Below are 19,214 nucleotides of genomic sequence, written 5' to 3' on the forward strand. Positions count from 1 at the left end.
TAAATTATTATAAATTCTTTATAGCAGTACAAAAAATTAATTCTAAGGATAGCAACTCAGCATAAAAATGTCGTTAGTAGAAACTTTTGATTAAAGTAAAAATCTTGTGAAGACTGTGAAGGTCTTTACCCAGATTTAGCCCAGAATAATAAAGAAGTTTCAGGAGACAGGGTGTGTAACAATAAATTGAGTATGAGCTATCTTTTGATTCTTCATGGGTTTCTTCATGTGATTGATCCTTCTAATCAATAAGAATTGGTGGCTAAAGTTCTCTTAGAAGATGAAATTGAAGTTGCTTATTTCTTCTTAAATCTCCTTGAATCTCTGAATCTGCTTCCTGGAGGATTCTTGGAGCTTTTATCCCAATGATTGCTTTTGGACACTGAGGTGTTGCTAAATGTTGTGCACAAGCATCTCTGTCTTATGGCTACTGTTCCCAAAGCAGGGTGCTAATGTGCCCGGGAACACCATACTGAATCCATGGAAGCTCTGTGGGCATTTGCAGTGTTGGAGGAGTGCACACCAAGCTTCTGAACTTGATGTTCGTGGGACAGCACTCAGCCCCCGGCCGTAGCCATGGACAGAGTCATCTTTGTATCATACTGTGCCCCTTTTCTTGGAGTCAGTCACATGTTGGGATGTGGGGGTGTTGACCTTTACCATGGTTCCAAATGAGTACTCTGTGAAAATCATTGTAGAACAAGAAATAGGGGTGCCACTGTCTTAACTGAATCCGAAATGTGATTTTTGGGGGAGTCCCCAATGGATACTCATAGTCTTTTAAGAGGTCATGGTTATTTAAGAGTGAAATAAAGATCGTATTTCAAATTTATGCATTAGTTTTTCAAATAGCTACTAAATTAATAGGATACAGAGACATAGTCGTGTTTTTTATATTTTTATTTGATTAGGGGTACCATGAAAAAGTTAGAGTCAGTGAAGGCTCCAAAACTGGGGAAGTTTGGAAACCCTTGGATCAAGGATGATTTTCATTGACAAAATTTCTATATACGTTTTCCTAGTTGGATGTAGCCATGTAAAGTAGAGTGTTTGCAGCCTTTCTGATTATTTAAATTTAATATCAAACTTCTCTTTCACTTGATCTTGAAAATGTTTATTATAGTTATTGACTTCTTTCCCACACTTTATAAAAATAATAAACATTTTCTTTGATGAATCAGAACAGAACAGTGCCTTGGAGTCCTTATAAGAATATTTTTTGCGGAGATCAGTGATTTAGGAGATCGGACAAATGCATCTTAACTGAAAGACATAATTTTACAAGTTAATTAAAATGATAAATGATATGTCTAAATATTATCATTTGTGTCCACATAACAGCAGAGTATAGTGGGTCATGTGAGTGGGTAAAGGTTAATTGAAGGTTCTGACATTTGCTCTTTGGTTAGTAGGTTTTACATTAGAGAATTATGATTTCATCTTGAAAATGGGATTTACGGACTGTTATTTGGAAATACAGGTGTTTAGCCAGGCATGGTAGGCCACACCTATAATCCTCGCTGCTCCAGAGGTAAAGGTGGGAGAATTTTGAGTTCAAGAGCAACTTGGGCAACTCAGAGAAACCCAGTCTGAAAATGAAATGAAAGGAAATATGGCTGTTCTATAAACAGAAATGTACCTTTCCATGGAAACCTCCTTCATTTGCTAAGTCTTTTTTAGAGATTTAACTATTTCCAGCATAATCCTTCTATAAAATAGATTAGCTTTAATAGTTTCTTGATTCCATAGTTTACCATAATACTGTCCTTCCTTGGTGCTTGAGTATTTTGCTGAGATTCTTTGAGAAGGTAGATGTGACTTGGAAACCTCAGGTTTGGCTGAGGTGGTACAGTGCCGTGTTGGCCTTTGGGCTCTCGTTTCCTGTCCCTTCTCCTGGAAGGACAGGTCTTCGGCATCGTGGCCACTGCACTCTATTCACACTCCTGTCTTTGCCCAACCTTGTGTTTTAGGAATCTGAAAACCTTTGGTTGTTTGGACTGGTCACTGAGGGACTTGGAGGGAGGGGCTGTGTCTTCGCTCCTTTTTATCTAGCTTGGCCCATGTGTACGTTCAGCTACCTTTGCTAAGTGACTGATTGAAGCCTGCAGTCTCTTACTGCCTAACCATATTTTCTCTCTTTTTAAAATCTTTTTTTTCATGCAGTGCCCTAACCATTTCTAATATTCAGGCTGGATCTACTGGAAATTGGGGCTGTCATGTCCAGAGCAAACGTGGGAACAATACAAGAACTGTGGATATTGTGGTCTTAGAAAGCTCTGCACAATACTGTCCTCCGGAGAGGGTGGTAAATAATAAAGGTGATTTCAGGTCAGTGACGTGGAAAGAACTTCAAAAGTCTTGATTTGTCCCAAGTCATTTTATTCTCAAAGGTACATTATTGGACTCCATTCTAAGAAACAGAATTTGAGAAGTGTATGTTTGTACACATATATATCCTCATATATCTAAGGATTAGCCTTGAGGATGATAATTTCAGAATCATTTATGGAGATAGAAGAAAAAGAAGCCTGAACTTTATTTTAGACATACATTTATTTAATTCTCTCAAAATAGTCATTTTAAACAAATGGTTTTGTTGTATAAGTTAAAAACTACTACTTTAGGAAAATATTTTGAATATTTTGTTAAGATAGTTGAAAACTCAGGCTAATGCTAATGGTTTTGTCAAGGGCTGTGTTATGGAGGAATGTGGAGGTTTTGTAGGGTCGTGATGTCCCTCTGAGCTCTCGTCTCTGGAGTGGACATCATAGCTAGGAGAGACTCATGTCTGATTTTCTCCTCCTACTCAGTTCTTCTGGCAGGACTTTGGGAAATGAAAGGCGTTGGGTAGTCTGAGACTGGGGAGCCATTGGGATCCCAGGAGTTCGTTGTGGGACTCTTGTTAAGATGAGCTGAATGAGTTAATTTTTTAAAAATTATTTTTTTATTTTTTTAAAGACTGCATTTTGATTCATTGTACACAAACGGGGTACATCATTTTATTTCTATGGTTGTGCACAATGTAGATTTTTACCATTTGTGCGATCATACATGTACATAGGGTAATGATGTCTGTCTCATTCCACCATTTTTCATATCCCCTCCCTCTCATTTCCTTCTACATAATCTAAAGTTCCTCCATTCTTCTCTCCCCACCACCCCCCATTGTATATCATCATCCATTTATCAGGGAAAACATTCGGCCTTTGGTTTTGGGGGATTGGCTTATTTCACTTAGCATGATATTCTCCAATTCCATCCATTTATCTGCAAATGCCGTAATATTATTCTTCTTTATGACTGAATATTTTTAGTAGAAAGTTTAGAACATGTGAGAAGTAGCAACTTTTACCTTAGATGTGGCTTACTTTCAAAGTTGCTTTAACACATTTATTTATGTCGAAGGATTTTAGTAAAGAGTTTATAGTTGCTGTGAACAAGGGAAATATGTTACTCTTTAAGGCAGCAATAAAGATTAATTGTAAGTTGGCATTGTCTCTGGTGAGTTTATTGTCTCCTCTTAGCTGCAACTGTAATGTTTTAAGGGTTAGAAAACTACATTGTGCACAACCATAGAAACAAAATGATGTACTCCATTTGTACAATGAATCAAAATGCAGTCTGTAAAAAGAGAAAAAAAAAAAAGAAAAAAAAAAAAGAAAACCCTTTCGTGTTAATCTTACCAATCCAAGGAGAAATGATAATATAGCTCACCTTTTTTTATTATTGTTTTTTTTTTTTTTTGAAAAAAGGTTCTTGACATGAAAATCAGCATTTATTATTGCCAGTGGATGTCTTTTATGTGCATTAAATATTGATTATATTCATATTATGTATTTCAAAGTGAAATGTTTGACATTTATTTTGTTATTTTCAACATCTTTTATTAAGTAATCACAATCTGATGTTTTCTGTTTATGGTGAATTTTATGTTTTACTCACCATTTTTGAGTGTTTTACATTTTTAAAAATAGAAGAAAAATCTAAATGTTTAACTGATGAATGAATTATTTATCTTTTGACACTCCTTAAGGTATTATACAATTAAACTCCCACCGCATTAATAAGATTTAGTGTTGCTTGATCTATTTATGTAGTTTCTAGTAATGAATTCTGTTTTGATGTGACTGATATTATAATTTAGTTGTTCCTTGTTCAGCATCAGCTGTAACTTATATTAAAGATGCTTAAATTCCTTCCCAGCGTTTGAGAAACAGCTCAAATAGCAATGTCTTCTGTCCCGAGGGGAGATGATTGGTGTCCACAGGTCGTACAGGGAGCCGCTTCTTCCTGATGAGTTTGCAGCATGCTGTGTTAGAGTCTGTGAGACCACGCCTGTGTTCAGATGTGTACTGGGAGGGCTCTAGGGATCAGCAGAGTCTGACTCACAGCTAGAATGTGTAATATTAATACATCATGGCACGTTGGTGGATGTGGAAAATACCCACGTAGGCGCTGGAGGAAGTCTAGTGTAGGCTTGCTTCTTTGTGCCTGAAGGGGTCACACACACACACTCCACCAGCAGTGAGAAAGAGGCAGTGATCTTCACACAGTGTTTCGTCCAGGGACACCCCTAACTTCCCGACAGATGGTCACGTAGCCCCCTCTGGGGAAAAGCACCAATGTACTGCTCATCCCAGCCATCTAGAGTGAACCACACTTACTGGGTAACTGCAAGGGAATGTGGTGGTCACTCAGGTTCAAAGGCAACCACCAAAGGGCCAGTTTTGCAAGCAGGACTTTCTAAGGACAGCGGTCACAGACCTGCTCTGGTATCTTTTTTCTTCACATATGCTAACCCTACTTCAGCAAAAACCCAAATTCTTTTTATCTTGGGCAAGAGTTTATATGCCTTTTGGTTATATAAGACAATAGTAAATAATGGTTATTAGATTTAAGACCATCTGTTGCACCGAATTCCTACTTTACTGGATAGAGGATGATTTCTCCATTCATGCACAACAGTTTTTAGAGTTTTAGAATTTTATTTCAGAAAAATTTTATTGTTATGATATTGCAATATACTCAGCTGATTGATTAAAGTAGGTTAGTCTGTGCTTACCTTTTTGCTTTTTTTTAATCTTCTTCCAAGGAGTTTTGCGTCTCTTCTTAGTTTTTCTCTGTGATTATGCATGACATGTCCGATCCTTGGTTTTTCCTCTGCTGTTACTACCCTTGATTCCCTCTGTTGTTCTGGGTCTTCTTAGACTATTCTATCTTCACCTCTCTAGATGGCCGAGGACGCTGGCGGGCATTACCGCGTATCTGCAGTGTACCCGGAACACGCACGGCAGTGGCATCTATCCTGGAAACCCTCAGGATGAGAGAAAGGCTTGGCGCAGATGTGACAGAGGTGGCTTTTGGGCAGATGATGATTATTCTCGCTGCCAGTATGCAAATGATGTCACTAGAGTTCTTTATATGTTTAATCAGGTAAGTAGATCATCTTCAGATTCATTCAGGCTGTGAATAAAACGTGGTGTTCTAACTTAATACGTGACTTAAACAACTCCCAAGTAAAGCGTGAAGATCTGGTGTTAGGCCCTCAGTTGACCTGTCCTGCTCATGTACCCTTCTTCCCTTCCTGTTGCCGGCTGGCTCATGCCTTCTTCGGTGGGAGGCCTTTGTCATCTGTGCCCACCAGGCAGAATCCCAGCTCCTTCCAGTCCCCATGGAAAGCCATGTCTTCGGTTCCTTTTAGGATTCCTTTGTCCAGAGTAACCACTTGGAACACCTGTGTGGCTTATGTGCCTCTCACCTTCACTTCTCTGCCCCTTGTGCTGAGCAGTTCCTCTGCTCCTTGGTAGCAGCTTTCCTGTTGTGCAGTGGTCGATGTCTAAGTCAATCAATAAGCAACTGCAGAACAGCACTGGTCATGCATGTCAGTGAAGATAAGTGCTAAAGAGGGTTCCTACTCTGCTGCAGTGAGCATCCTAGGGAGGGGTCAATCAGTCGTAGCTGGCGTACCTGAGAAAGGCTTTCTAAGGTATGTCTAGAGTTGGGGTGAGCAGAGATGGCACATTGTGTTTACTGGATGGGTCATGCATCATATTTCGTTTCATCTGCACAATAAAATTTTCCTCCAGTTAGTTTTCCTTTAAAATCCCAGTTTTCTTGAATTTGAGGAACGTGTTTCAAGATTATGATGAGTGAATAATAGTTTCAGTTCATTCCCGTGCTTTGAAATGCAGAGCTAAAACATCAAGATTTCACCGGTCACTTTGCAAAGTGCTGCTCTTTGCCTTCCTCACGCAGATGCCTCTCAATCTCACAAATGCTGTGGCGACCGCTCGCCAGTTGCTGGCTTACACCGTGGAAGCAGCCAACTTTTCTGACAAGATGGATGTTATCTTTGTGGCTGAAATGATAGAAAAATTTGGAAAATTCACCAAAGAAGAAAAATCAAAAGAGGTATTTTCCCAAGTTCAGATTTGTAACGTACGTTGTCACCAAATGGAAACGGGGTGGAGTTGAAGCTGTATTTTTAAAACTGGCTTGTGTTTGCTATGTCTGAGCTGGGTATCCTTTTTAATTTCCAAAATTGTCATGGAGAAATGTGTGCTCCAGTGTTATGGTGACCTGTGTGTTATTGGGAAGAGGAGAGGTGAGCTTAGATCCTGCACCCTAAGGTACCGTGAGGTGGCAGGGAGTTAGGGCCCCGGGCTGCCTTCGGCTCCACATTGTGGTGTGCCAGGGCTGCTTGCTTCAGACACCCCACATTGCTGTCATCCACACAACTGTGTGTCATCCTCCTGGGTGTGAGTTCAGTCATCCAGATCTTGTTGTAAACTGCCTAATTGCTTTTATAATGTCCTGGAGAAATAGAGGCCATTTAGGGCCTTTTTTGAAGTCCTGATGATTGGGATATACAAGTTCTGGAAGTTGAGTGAAATGATAATTGATGAGATAGATATGCTTACCTTGACTTGAACATTGCACGGTGTATGTCGCGTGTGACCCCACAGATATGTGCAATTTTATAATGTGTCAGTTACAATTAAAAAAAAAAATAGTGACTTTGTAAAGGGATGTGTTCTAAGAGGACCATGTTAAAACTATGATATCCTTGTCAATATTTTATCCTTTAGGGGAAAAATCGAAAGCTACATATTTCAGATCAAGCAGTACATTTTAAAAATTTAAAATAATTTTTAAGAGGCAAGGTGAATGTGTTCTGAAGATGTAAACTTTGCGCAGTGTGAGAACTTTGCCGTTTCCTTTGTAATGTAATCACTCATACCAAATGAGTGCTAGAGGTGGAAGGAATCTGCATCAAACCTCAAACTGGAGCACAGTGCAAGCTGCAGGCAGGTCCCAGGAGCCTCCCTGGGTGATCCAGGAGAGCCTTCTGCAGCATGGCATTTGCCTTCCAGTAGTGTGGCCTTGTCTGGCAGGACTATGGGAAATACACTGGCCAAACAAAGCATGTATCTTTATGTAGGATATCTCAGATACAATGATGTCGCTCAAAGGGAAACAAAACAATTCACTTTGTTTCCCTCATCATTTAACCAAAGATTTTTGGGGGTTAAAGTATGTTTAGAAGCTCTGGGCCTCAGATGTTAGACATTTTTCTTAATAGATGTAGTGGTTCAAGGAAGGAAAATAGGTATGTGTACATTAATGGGACTCAGGCAAACAGGGAATTCAGCGGCCGGTGAGAGAACATTCCGATACTGTCATCTACACCCTAGAGACTGGGGTTTTCTCATGGGCTCTCCTGCTTCTCTGTTGGGCTCCAGGCCATAGCCACTCCCTGTGGTAAGTTCTTAGCGCTGGTAGAAGTGGTTTGGATTCTGACTCTCCTGCTATTGTTTTTCATTGTTGCTTAAATCACAGGTTAGCTGCCCACATGATTAGTGGTTGTTTCTGGAAGTGGAATGTTTTGAGTTACTAGAATAATCGTAATGACATTTGGAATGTGAGCACTGAAAAAGATTTTGCCAAGTTATAATGTGTATTTCTTCCTTGCTACCCTGTTTTGACGTAAGGAATTCTTGCTCACCTCCCAACTTGCACAGAACAGTGTAGCCCTGAGGTTCAAGTTGAACTGTTGCCAGTGCATGGCGTGAACAGTCTGCCTCTTTGATGCTTTTAGGTGCAAGTGTCCTGCTGAACTAGGAGAAGACGGTTTTGTGGGTTCAATGGGCCCTTCCTCATTTTTAAAATGGGGATGCTGCCCGGTTTAACTTGCAAAGTTTTTATGCACAAGTGAGAAAATTGAGGTAAAACTATTTTGCAAAATAGTTGCAAAATTTGGGTCTAGTTTTATAGGTTATGAAATCAATCTTCTTAGGATTTCAAAAAATCCTGAGTGCTTTATTTAGTTATCTAAAAGTTCAGTTTGAAGGAGATTGCTATCATTTCATGGGTTAACGTAGTTGTAAAGTTAATGATTATCTTTGAAAACAAGTAACAGGAACTTATTAAGCATAAATAAGAAAGAAAAGGAAAATATTCAGTACTGAGTCACTGAATCATGGGCATATAAATGTAATATTCCCTGTGATATGGTGACTGATATCCTCTACAGTTCTTTAGAACCTTAAACTGCAGACTGTAGCTTTCACTGTTTATTAGTGTACTAAAAAGAAATTATGAAGTTTAAGGACTTCATTTTAAGTTAATTAACACAGCATAAAATTATGCTAGTATATCCTAAAATACATGTTCTTAGATGGACAAAAAATTAATTAAATTGATTTATGTATTATGTCTAAAAAGTTAATTCTGCTATGGATTATTTGTTAAGTAAAGTATAGCAAGGTAATTGCTTTTTAAATTGTGATTGAGTCTAACCAACTCAGACTAGTACTCTGTTGTCTTGGGAATAGGTACTAAAAGCTATCGAACTGATGTATTTAGTGGTCTTTTATAAATAGCTGAAGATTGTCAGGCAACATAAGTGTCTATTCCATATAGAGGGATTTTTCTTAGGAAACCAGTATATATCCATTTCATAAGATGATAAAATACACAGAGTAGATCTGGTTATGCTTTATATTGCTTTATTGTGCTCTAGTTTTAAATACACTAGTGAGACACAAACCTTAGGCTAGTTTACTGAGTTAATTTAGTACGTTTTATGAACAGAATTTTAAAAATTTATAGTTCTTTTATTTATCCAACTTAAAGTAATCACTTCCATTTTGACAGTTATGTCTCTTCTTTATTTTCAATAATTCTCTATTTTTTCTTGGTCTTACTTGCCAGATTTTTCTGTATGATTAAGCTTTTCAAAGATACAGGTCTGGCTCTGTGATCTCACATGACATCATTTCTCAAATTGAACATGGGTCAGAATCACTGGCAGGGTTTGTTAAACAGACTGCTACTGGGAGCAGGCCCCTCCCCACCATTTCCAGCTTCTGATGCAGTTACTCTGGGGCTGGTTCTGAGAATGTGCACTTCCAGAAGGTGAGCTCAGGTGATGCTGGGCAGTGTGTCCTTGGCATAGGCCCTGAGAACCTCTCTACTGGCTTCATTTTCTATCCTTATATTGCTTTTAAAAATGTTTTTCCTTTGGGTTTAACTTTTTGAGAACTTTTTAACTGGAAAAATTTAACAGTTTTCAGCTGTCACCATCTTGATTCATTCATCTTATATCCTTATTTCTTTTCTCCTCACCTTCCTTAGCTTCTTTGCTTCTTTCTTTCTTTCTTTCTCAGTGCTGGAGCATTTACAAACAAATTCTGTAACTTATATTTCATCCATAATTTTCTAAAATAAAAGGAACTTTAAAAATGGCTATTCCATCATCAGAATTATCTTAAAGTCCTTAGTATCTGCAGATATGTAGTCCATTTTCTATTTTCCTTGATTATGATTTCTTAAAGATGTGGATCTCCTGCCTCGTTACCTAGTTGAATTCATTTGTGCCATTTTGCAGTTGGTTATCTGTTTTCTAGATGAACAATTAGTCATCAGCATATCATTGATTTATCTGTTCTTATCTGAAAATTTATCTATTTTTATTTATTTTTATGATTATACATTGCGCCTCCCAAACAGTGTGGATGAATGTTGGTGGTGAGAGGCATTAGTGGAATGTTCTGACCTGTCTCTAAGTGTAACATTTGTTGGTGTGGCAGTCATGAAGACCACTCAGATAATGGCAGCTGTGATGGTGAGAATACCGTCCATGACATCATAGTCAAGGTCAGATGACAGGTCACTTCAACCTCTCATCTCCATATTCGCTGCCCTGAAACAGATACCCTGCTGGCTGCCCCAGCTACATATCTGTCTTTATTTTTGTTTTTTTGGTTCTTAGAATTGACAAAAGTATCCCTTGCCTCTCTGCACTTGAAGGGCCTAAGTCACTTGACCTTTCCTAGAAACTGCATGCCTTGCTTTATTTATATTTCTACTAGCTGTGTCAGAAGACGTTTGTCTTGTTTCCTTTGTTTTAATTTAGCATGGAATGAGAAGTGCTGAGCACTTCCCATAGAGAACCTGGTCTCATTATTTTACAAGTGAGCAAACTGGGTCTCAGAGAGGCTAACTGATTTGCTCTGAAATATCTAACTTTGTAAGTGACAACCTTAATCCTGGAATACTGAACTCCAGGCCACAGGAGTATTCTGTCTTCAGTGCCAAACACTGTACGCCTACTACATTATAATTAAAGATAGAATTTGTGTACGATCTTATCTATTTAATAATGTAACATATCAGAAATGTATTAAATTTGCAGATGATTTTGACTTAATTTTGATCAAGATTCCAAACCATATGTATTAAGAAGAACATAGAATGATCTCTGCCTCACAACTATGGCTTTGGACATTTTCATTGTTATTCATGTAACATTTTTGTTTCTTCACATTTCATCTTTGATAAAGTGAGTTCCCATGTGTTTTCCATGGGTCCTTACAGTTCAATGTGACAGGTGCAGGAACAGGTGCCTGATTCCTTCTGAACCTTTTGTGGCTGGAGTGGCCTTCAGGAAATAAGACCAGGAACAAATGCAGTGCTTTGTTTGGAATACTGGTTGCAGCTTTAAAACTCTGTGTGTGTGGGGGATTTCAGAAGCACTTTTTCAATACAACGTAGTGTTTCATGCATTGTTATCTCTTTCATATCCCTTTTGGCTGCTCTGTCGGATTCAAAGTGCTTCTGTAACCAGGATACAGAAGCATGTAGCATTCTGTGACTATCTGCTGTATGAATGTTTTGGCAGCAGATTCCTTTCTTTGGTTCTTAGCCATTTGGTGTCAAATAATGAGAAAAATGGCTTGTTCTCAGCTAGAGCCATCCTCTTGGTAGCTCTGTACCTTCATAGAAGTGACTTTTCTCCTTAGGATGAAATACTAGTTACATTCCTACACGGACCTTATCTAGTGGAGCAGAGCAGAGTTCTTTGGTCAGGTTACCATATTTTTTTCTGGAGAGACGACATGTCTACCAGATTTCGTGTTACACCATCATCAATTCCATTTATTTAAATCTGCAAAAAAATGGTAAACAAATTTGAATTGTAATTGTGCTACTTTGCAGGTATTTCATATTTTTAGTAGTGCCTCAGAATAGAATCAGTATTTTTATGTGCTTTATCTCTTAAGTTTTTGTAGCCAACAGGAATTTCATTTCTGATAGTCAGAGCATATTTGACCACGTCAACTCTTTTAGTTCTTTCATTTCTATGTAGAAACTTGAGGTAACAATAAATCCCAATAATAGATGAAAGCATAATTCTAGCTACTCCGAATTCCCATTCAAAATCGGGACTTATTAGTTAACCTCTCTATAGATACCTGATTGATAGATTCAGTAATGATCATATCAGGAGTCAGAACTCATCTTTGTAACTTCAGAGATGAGGACTTAGTGGAGTGGCATTCACCAACCCTGTGGTCAGTAGGAAACTGTCCTGGGATTCTGATACTCCCATGAATCACATAAAATGAACTGAAGGGACTTCTGTAAAACGTAGTGTTAGGCTCTTCTTCTTTTCCTTTCCTTTATTCTTGAGACAGGGTCTTGCCGTGTTGCCCAGGCTAATCTACAACCACTGGGCCTAAGTGATCCTCCGACTTGACCTGTGTGCTGGGGTATGTGGGGTGGGCCACCAAGCCTGGTGGGCTTTTTTTGTCTGCCAGGAGAAATACCTTGTGAGAATGTGTGAGTCCATAAAAATAGGGGGTTTGGATTGTTTTGTTATTTTTGATCATTGCCGTGATCACAGTCTAGATCATTTTTAAAGAATGGGATAACTGGCTTGTTTTGTATTTTCCTCACTAGTCTGTAAGCTTGAAGACCGATCATGTGTGTTTCTTTCACTGCTGTATCCTACTGCTTAGGGCTCACTTTGACCCCTAATGAATGTTTACTCTGTACACATTGTAAATGAATATGATAACGAACATTGATAAGCATTGAGTAATGAACATTGATAACTCCCAGCTTCATACCAACTCTTATACTAGTGAATAAGGGTGTAAGATAAGTAAGGTTATTATGATGTCCCTGTTCCCAGATGTTTACATTGGAAATAAAACATGGAAATAATCATGATACTCTGTAATCAGGACAGTACAGAGTCAGGATTTTTTCAAACCAGATCAAGATTGGGGGTTGGGGCTTTAAGAGTGCAAAAAGCCAGTTTTGTTAGTTCTAGTTTTGTGTGAGCACAGTCTGATGAAATACACTCCTCACTTCTAGAGCCTGTCATCTTAAAAAAGAGGTCTCTTTTAGTATTGCAATGCTTTATGAAAAATAGAAGCAATAAAATAACAAGTAGAGCCAGCGTTTTTGGAGCACTTGCTGGGTGCCAGACTTGGTTTCAGGAGCCTTGCATTTATTGTCGGAGCATGATCTGCACCATGTTCAGAAGATAGGACCACTGCTATGCATTTACCAAGAGGGAAGACTTGTGTCGGTGGCCTTGGTCACTGTTAAGGTGCCGGTCTCACCTCTGTGCCCACTGTACCAGCCTTGCTCCAGGGTTCCAGGTTTGAGATCTGCCTGTCGTCTTTGTAAAGTGAGCCGTGGTGGGGTGTTCTGAACTTCTTCCAAAACCACCTCTGCCCTCATAATTACATGCACTGGGAAGAGTTCTGGAAGGAGCACAGGAATGAAAACCTTAGCTGGAACCTTCGTGGGAGGACCAGGAGACATCTGCTAAAGCAGCGGTGGCTTCCTGGCTTATACCAGGGCTTCCACTTTGATGCCTACTTCTTGAGGAGAGGACCAGCCAGCTTATAAATGTTCTTACTGTTCTCTCTGCAACAGACTTCTTACATACATTTTGCCCTGAGCCAACCTCCCTCTTCAACAGTATGTCCGGTTAGGTGGACCATTCAGTACATTTCTCGTGGGGGGGTGGGATACACAAGTGACGGTGGGGACAGTGGGTTGGCTCTTCACTGGCATTGCCTGGCAGATGCTTACACCGTGAGGTCCGAAGTGAGCTAATGAAAAGAATCACGCATATCAAACAAGTAAAGCAAGCAGCAGAGTAGTTCCTCTTAGGATCCATTCATTGCAAGGTATTGGTCTTGAAGCATTCACTGAGCCTGAGGAAGGGAAGAATGAATTCATTCAGGGGGAGGAAACACACACCAGAGCACAGATGCGGGAGATGACACGGCACAAACAGGAAACGCATGGTGCTTGGATATGTCTGGAATTTTGAACATGACGAGATTAAAGAGAGGGAAGTACAGAGTCACAGATTTTCTTTTCTTTTTCTTTTTCTAATAATAGTTTAATTTAAGCTTATACAAAAAGAAATGTTTACAATGGTTTTGAGGTGAAGAGTTGAGCTCTCTTTCTCCTGGGTCATGTGACATCATCTTCTTGTTAATCTAATTTCCCTCTTTTTCCTCTATTAAAGATGCTGGCCCGTGATCTCGTCATCAGTGAGGTAGTGATTACTTAAGTACAGGTTTTGAGCTAGGTATTTCCAAATGACCATAATTGAATGCGTTTTTTATAACCAAAGTTGTTTTAATGAGAAACAGAAAAAGTGACTGTTGGGTTTCATGTAAATAATTTAGGCAGAAGGACATTCTCATTGTCTGTAGGATTTTGATTCTGTCGAACAGCTTGCCTCAGCTCCAAAGATCTTTGTCTCTTTCTCCTTCCCGTTTGCTCGCTAGCTGGGTGACGTGATGGTTGACATCGCAAGCAACATCATGTTGGCGGACGAGCGTGTGCTGTGGCTGGCGCAGAGGGAAGCGAAAGCCTGCAGCAGGATCGTTCAGTGTCTCCAGCGCATCGCTACCTACCGGCTGGCCAGCGGGGCTCACGTCTATTCAACAGTGAGTGTCACAGTGTCGTAGACCAAAATTGACTGCAGCCCCTCTAACCCAAAAGACACAGGTCTCTTCCTTTGCAGGGTGGGCATTTTCTGTTACAGAATTCCCTTTTCGAAAACATTTCAAAAGCTGATTTTTGCGTTTGAGTGATCTATTTCACAGGTAACTGGAAAGCACTCCGATAATCTGAAATTTGAATGTTCAGCACCACCTGATCCACTGAAACTGTTTCTACAATGAAAATAAGAGCACTGCTATAGTGTTCTGTTGGCTCTTACCCCTGGTCCATCGGAGCTAGAGCTCTGTTCTGGGCCCTCCAGGGTGTTTTCAGAGAATGCCTGATTGCTTGCCCAGACCCCAGTCTCAGACAGCACTGGATATCCTCCAACACTTGTGAAGCAATTGGCTTGATAATCACCCCATTAAATAGTATTGAATTTTATCCGTGCTAACTTGAACTGTTTTAACTCTCTTTGGGTGTTGCTTACTTTTTGGTTCAAAAAATATGAGAAGTATGGTATATAATGTGTTGTTCCCTTAGCAGTCTTATTCTGATGGCCCGTGGTTTTCAGTTTTTAACTCTTTCAGGGGGTTCATGTAGTGTCCATTATGCTACCCTTCCACCTGAGACTATGCAGTTTCAAGATGATCACTTTTTCGTTGATTACTGAGACCATTTTTGGTTATATTGTGTTCTGTTGTGACATTTGCTCCTTTAAGATGAGGATTACTTTCCTGAATAGTAAATGAAATAAGAGGCCCAGCATGCCTACTGTCCTTTCCCTCTCAGATCTGTGACCTTACCTGAGACCAACTTGTCATCTTATGTCTTCCCCAGTTTGTTAGACCCAATTTAAATGCCAACCTTTGACCTTCTTGTCACTCAGCCAGGAGAACCTGCTGCCTCCTTCTGAACCTCACCAGTTCTGAAAACTCATGGGTGTGATAAAGGTCATGGTGTGTATTTACCTGCCATTCAACACGTAAAACAAGTTTAGGAGCGACACATCTTCTTATGTAGCAGTCCCTCCTGATCCCTGGGAAGTGTTCCAAGACCCCAGTGGGTGTTTGAAGCCATAGACAGTACCAAATCCTCGGTATCCTGTGTGTTTTCCTATATGTCCATACTTAGGATAGAGTCTAACTTGTAAATCAGGCATGGTAACAGATTAGTCATAACTAATAATAAAATAATAATAGTATTATGATAAAAGTTATTTAAAAGCTATGAGTTGTTTATTACTGGAGATTTCCATTTAATATTTTCAAACTGATTGTAGTTGACTGCAGATAACTGAAACTGGGGAAAATGGAACTATGAGTTGGGGGACCACTGTAAGGATGTGGTGTCAGGGTGTCTCGGAAGGATGGGTTTCTTTCTTTTAACTGAGGTTTTGTGTACTGGTCATGGTTAGTGCTACTCATCAGAAACTCAGTTTCTTATGTATGGCTTTGATCAATAAAAAAATGGAATACACACAATTCGTTAACTAACAATTTAATGATTAAGCTTTTCAGATTGTAATCTGTGAGACCAGCTTCTGCAAACTTAGTTTTCTCTTGAAAAGTGTGAGGACCAAAAATTATTTTCTGTGCTTTGTAGACAATACCATACTCTGGAGTGGGTACCATGTGTACCACACTTCCCAGATTCTTTCTTCCGTCTCACCTTTCAGAACTTGTATCTTCCTAATAGATTTTAATCATCTCACACCAGTCTCGTGTAAAAAAAAAAAACAAAAACAAAAACAAAACAAAAAAACACTCTCTTCATCCAGGACATGGGCTGCTGCTTTGTCCATTTGATAGAGGTTCACTTAATCATCCCGAGGACAAGGAGAGACACCACATTGTCCTTAGCACTGACAGTGGGTCCTGTCACCCTGCCGGATTTGAATGTGCGGCTTGTCAGCTTGTCGCTCCCCACACCCTTTCTGGTTGCTTCTGATGAATGTGGGATGCTTGGGGTCTGGCAGCTGTGGTATCAGCAGGTCCTACATTTTGGCAGATCCCCCAAGTTCAACTTGCTTTTGAATCCCTTGAAAACCCTGGGGCAGGCGCCATCTCGTTGAGGCACGTTCCTGATCCGATCACTCGCTTTCCTACTCCCACCTCCCTTCCTTTCCTAAAGGAGCAGCTCTGGAGTGAATCTCTGTCAACCTCATGCAAAGAGTTAACTCAGTCTCCCTGCAAGGGGAAAGGTGAATGTGGCTAGAAGTCTTGAACTTTCAGGTGTAGCTTTCAAACCCTAGTAGTTGCCTTTGATTTCTTCCCATGGAATGGTTATTTAAAGGTCTACTGATTTCTCTAATTTTTTAAAAAATAAGAATCTTCCATTTCGAGCTTGTAGCATTTCTTCCTGCAATGTGCTTTTCAAATCATTTCTATTCTTTTTAAATTAGTTCACCTTTTCTACAGTGTTGGGGATTGAACTCGGGGCCCTTGCGTGCTAGACAAGCCCTCTTCCACTGAGCACCCAGCCTGCAAACTACTCTCTCTTGACTTCTCATTTCTAGCTGATTTCCTGTACTTAGCAGTTTGTTCTCCTCTTCATCTCCTCTTCTTTGATCTTCTTTCCATTTTAGGACTTTTTTTTTTTTTTCCCCATTCCAGTGAAATTTTGTCCAATTCCCTACACACTTTTTGTTTAATGAGAACTTGTGCTTTTTCATTTTGTTTATACGTACAGTGTTTTTGTGTTTGAAAAATCTTGGAAAGTGCTGTTCCTCCAGATGATAACTCCTTCCTAACTCCTGTTTTGGTTGACTTTTGAAGTATTCACCCAATATTGCTCTGGAAGCTTATATCATCAAGGCTCCTGGCTTCACCGGGATGACCTGCACCGTGTTTCAGAAAGTAGCAGCCTCTGACCGCACGGGACTCTCCGATTATGGGAGGCGGGATCCAGATGGAAACCTGGACAAGCAGCTGAGCTTCAAGTGCAATGTTTCAAACACATTTTCAAGTCTGGCACTAAAGGTATGTTACGTTCTCTAGTCGCTATTCACATTAGTTTAGAACAAAATCTTTTGCTTTGTAAAATAACCTCATTAAAAGTTGTTTTTGGAAGGGGTTGGGGAGAAGTGTGGGAACATTATTATTATTATTTTTTAAGGAAATCCAGACCAGGAAGAGCCCCATAATGACTTTTATGGGCCTTAAGCATTTTTGTCTTGGGCTCACCTTTCTCTACACAAAAATATCAAAAGTTACTTTTTATGACTGCAATAGTATAAAGACAAATATATCATTGTTACATATTAAAACAATTTCTTTAACCTAATTTTCTTTTTGGATCCTCATATTAAGACATTAAAACATTTTCATGGGCCCCTACAAGTATTGTGAGCCCTTGCCATTGCACCATTGGAGAAGTAAGCCCTGAGACCAGGCATTTAATCAGCAGGGTGAATATCAAGATTTTTGGCAAAGAAGTGCAAATATGTGAGGTATATAAACACACACACACACACATACACACATATATATGTGTGTATATATATATATAAAATGTGAGTTTTATTGTAACAAGCATAAGGAAAACATTTTTATTTTATTTATTTTTTTAATTTTGGCATAAACCACATTGAATTAAGTAGTTGGAGGCAGAAGTTCCGTTCCCTAATGGAGCAACATTTTGTCACTTAACTTTGTGTGGTCATGTGCTATTATATTCTCTGTGATTTTTAATTGCACAGAACTTCTTTTCTGGCTTATTCCTGACTGGCATTACAAAGAGTATTCTAGTCATTTTAATGACTGTACAGTAATCGATCAAATAAGTGTTAGATGTTCTGGTATACTGTGGGTGCCTAATAAGCCTCAAATGGATGAATGTGAAATCAGTGTGTTCTGTATACTTTACCCTGGTGACTTCCATGAAAAGAGCTCATTTGCCAAATTTAGAAATATCACAACTAGCCAAGATAACCTCAACAAGTCTGATGATAATATATTTACTTGATACCATATATTCATTGACAACATTCTTCTGTTATTTTTGGTTCGGAGAATACTTGATGTACCCAACCTTGCTACTATAGACTTGCTCAGTTTTCTGTGTTGCATCTTTTATTGGTAAAAATACACCACAGAAGGCGTAGGAACAGCAACACACACAAGCCCAGGAGAAAAGGGCATGTGTTTTTGAGGAGCCTTAAAAGTGATGAACCTTCTGTCTTAGGTGATCCCAGCGGGTAGGAAGGGATTAAAAATGATGACACTGTCCGTTTTGTCAGTTTCACAACCCGCCCCCCTGTGTAAGGAGGGTTCTGCCTTCTAAAGCAGAAAGCTTTAAGTGAATACTCTCAGATTTGCCAATTTCACGTTCTGTCCTTTTGACATCATCCTGTGACCAGAGCAAGAACACACTACATTATTATTCATGCTTCATAGATGGACATCATTAAACTGAATGAAAAAGGAGCATATCCTCCATGAAATAAAATTAGTTAACAGTTTTAACATCAGCAGCGCAAAATGTACTTAAGCTTTAGCACTTTGACAGAAGACTTTCTTCACATTTTAAACTTTAATGCTAGGGCAGTTTTTATTCTTTCTGTGCATACATTTTACAAAAAAAATTCCTTGAATATATGAACTAGGCCATTTGAACATCCAGTAATTGATTACATTACCCTTAAGTGGAGCATATGCAATCATATGAAGTTAAACCCAGAAAAAGGATGCTTTTATTTTTTACTTTTTTTTTTTTTAAGAGGTTGTTTTTAGTTGGCAGTAGATGTCTCACGTGATTTGCTTTGCATATTGTGCTTCCCAGCAGGCTGCCTCTGTAGCTGGGTTTGGACTCCTATCCTATATGGATTCTTTTCAACTTACAATGGGATAAAATCCTGATAAACCCATTGCAAGGTTAAAAATGTACCAGGTTGAAAATGTATTGACAGCACCTGACCTCCCAGACATAGCTTAGCAACACAGAATGCTAGAGTC

General features: G+C 39.3%; 1 protein-coding gene across 1 annotated transcript in view; it reads left to right on the top strand.

Annotated features, from left to right (window-relative positions):
- Window positions 1–19,214, top strand: part of Adgra3 (adhesion G protein-coupled receptor A3) — a 107,963-nt gene that overhangs the window by 58,901 nt on the left and 29,848 nt on the right. The window contains exons 8-12 of the mRNA XM_047566805.1: window positions 2,164–2,328; window positions 5,232–5,433; window positions 6,256–6,411; window positions 14,103–14,264; window positions 17,037–17,240. Of these exons, the coding sequence (XP_047422761.1) occupies window positions 2,164–2,328; window positions 5,232–5,433; window positions 6,256–6,411; window positions 14,103–14,264; window positions 17,037–17,240 (889 nt within the window). The remainder of the gene's footprint in view (window positions 1–2,163; window positions 2,329–5,231; window positions 5,434–6,255; window positions 6,412–14,102; window positions 14,265–17,036; window positions 17,241–19,214) is intronic.

Source organism: Sciurus carolinensis, chromosome 10 (assembly GCF_902686445.1).
Source record: "Sciurus carolinensis chromosome 10, mSciCar1.2, whole genome shotgun sequence".
NCBI classification, from domain to species: domain Eukaryota; kingdom Metazoa; phylum Chordata; class Mammalia; order Rodentia; family Sciuridae; genus Sciurus; species Sciurus carolinensis.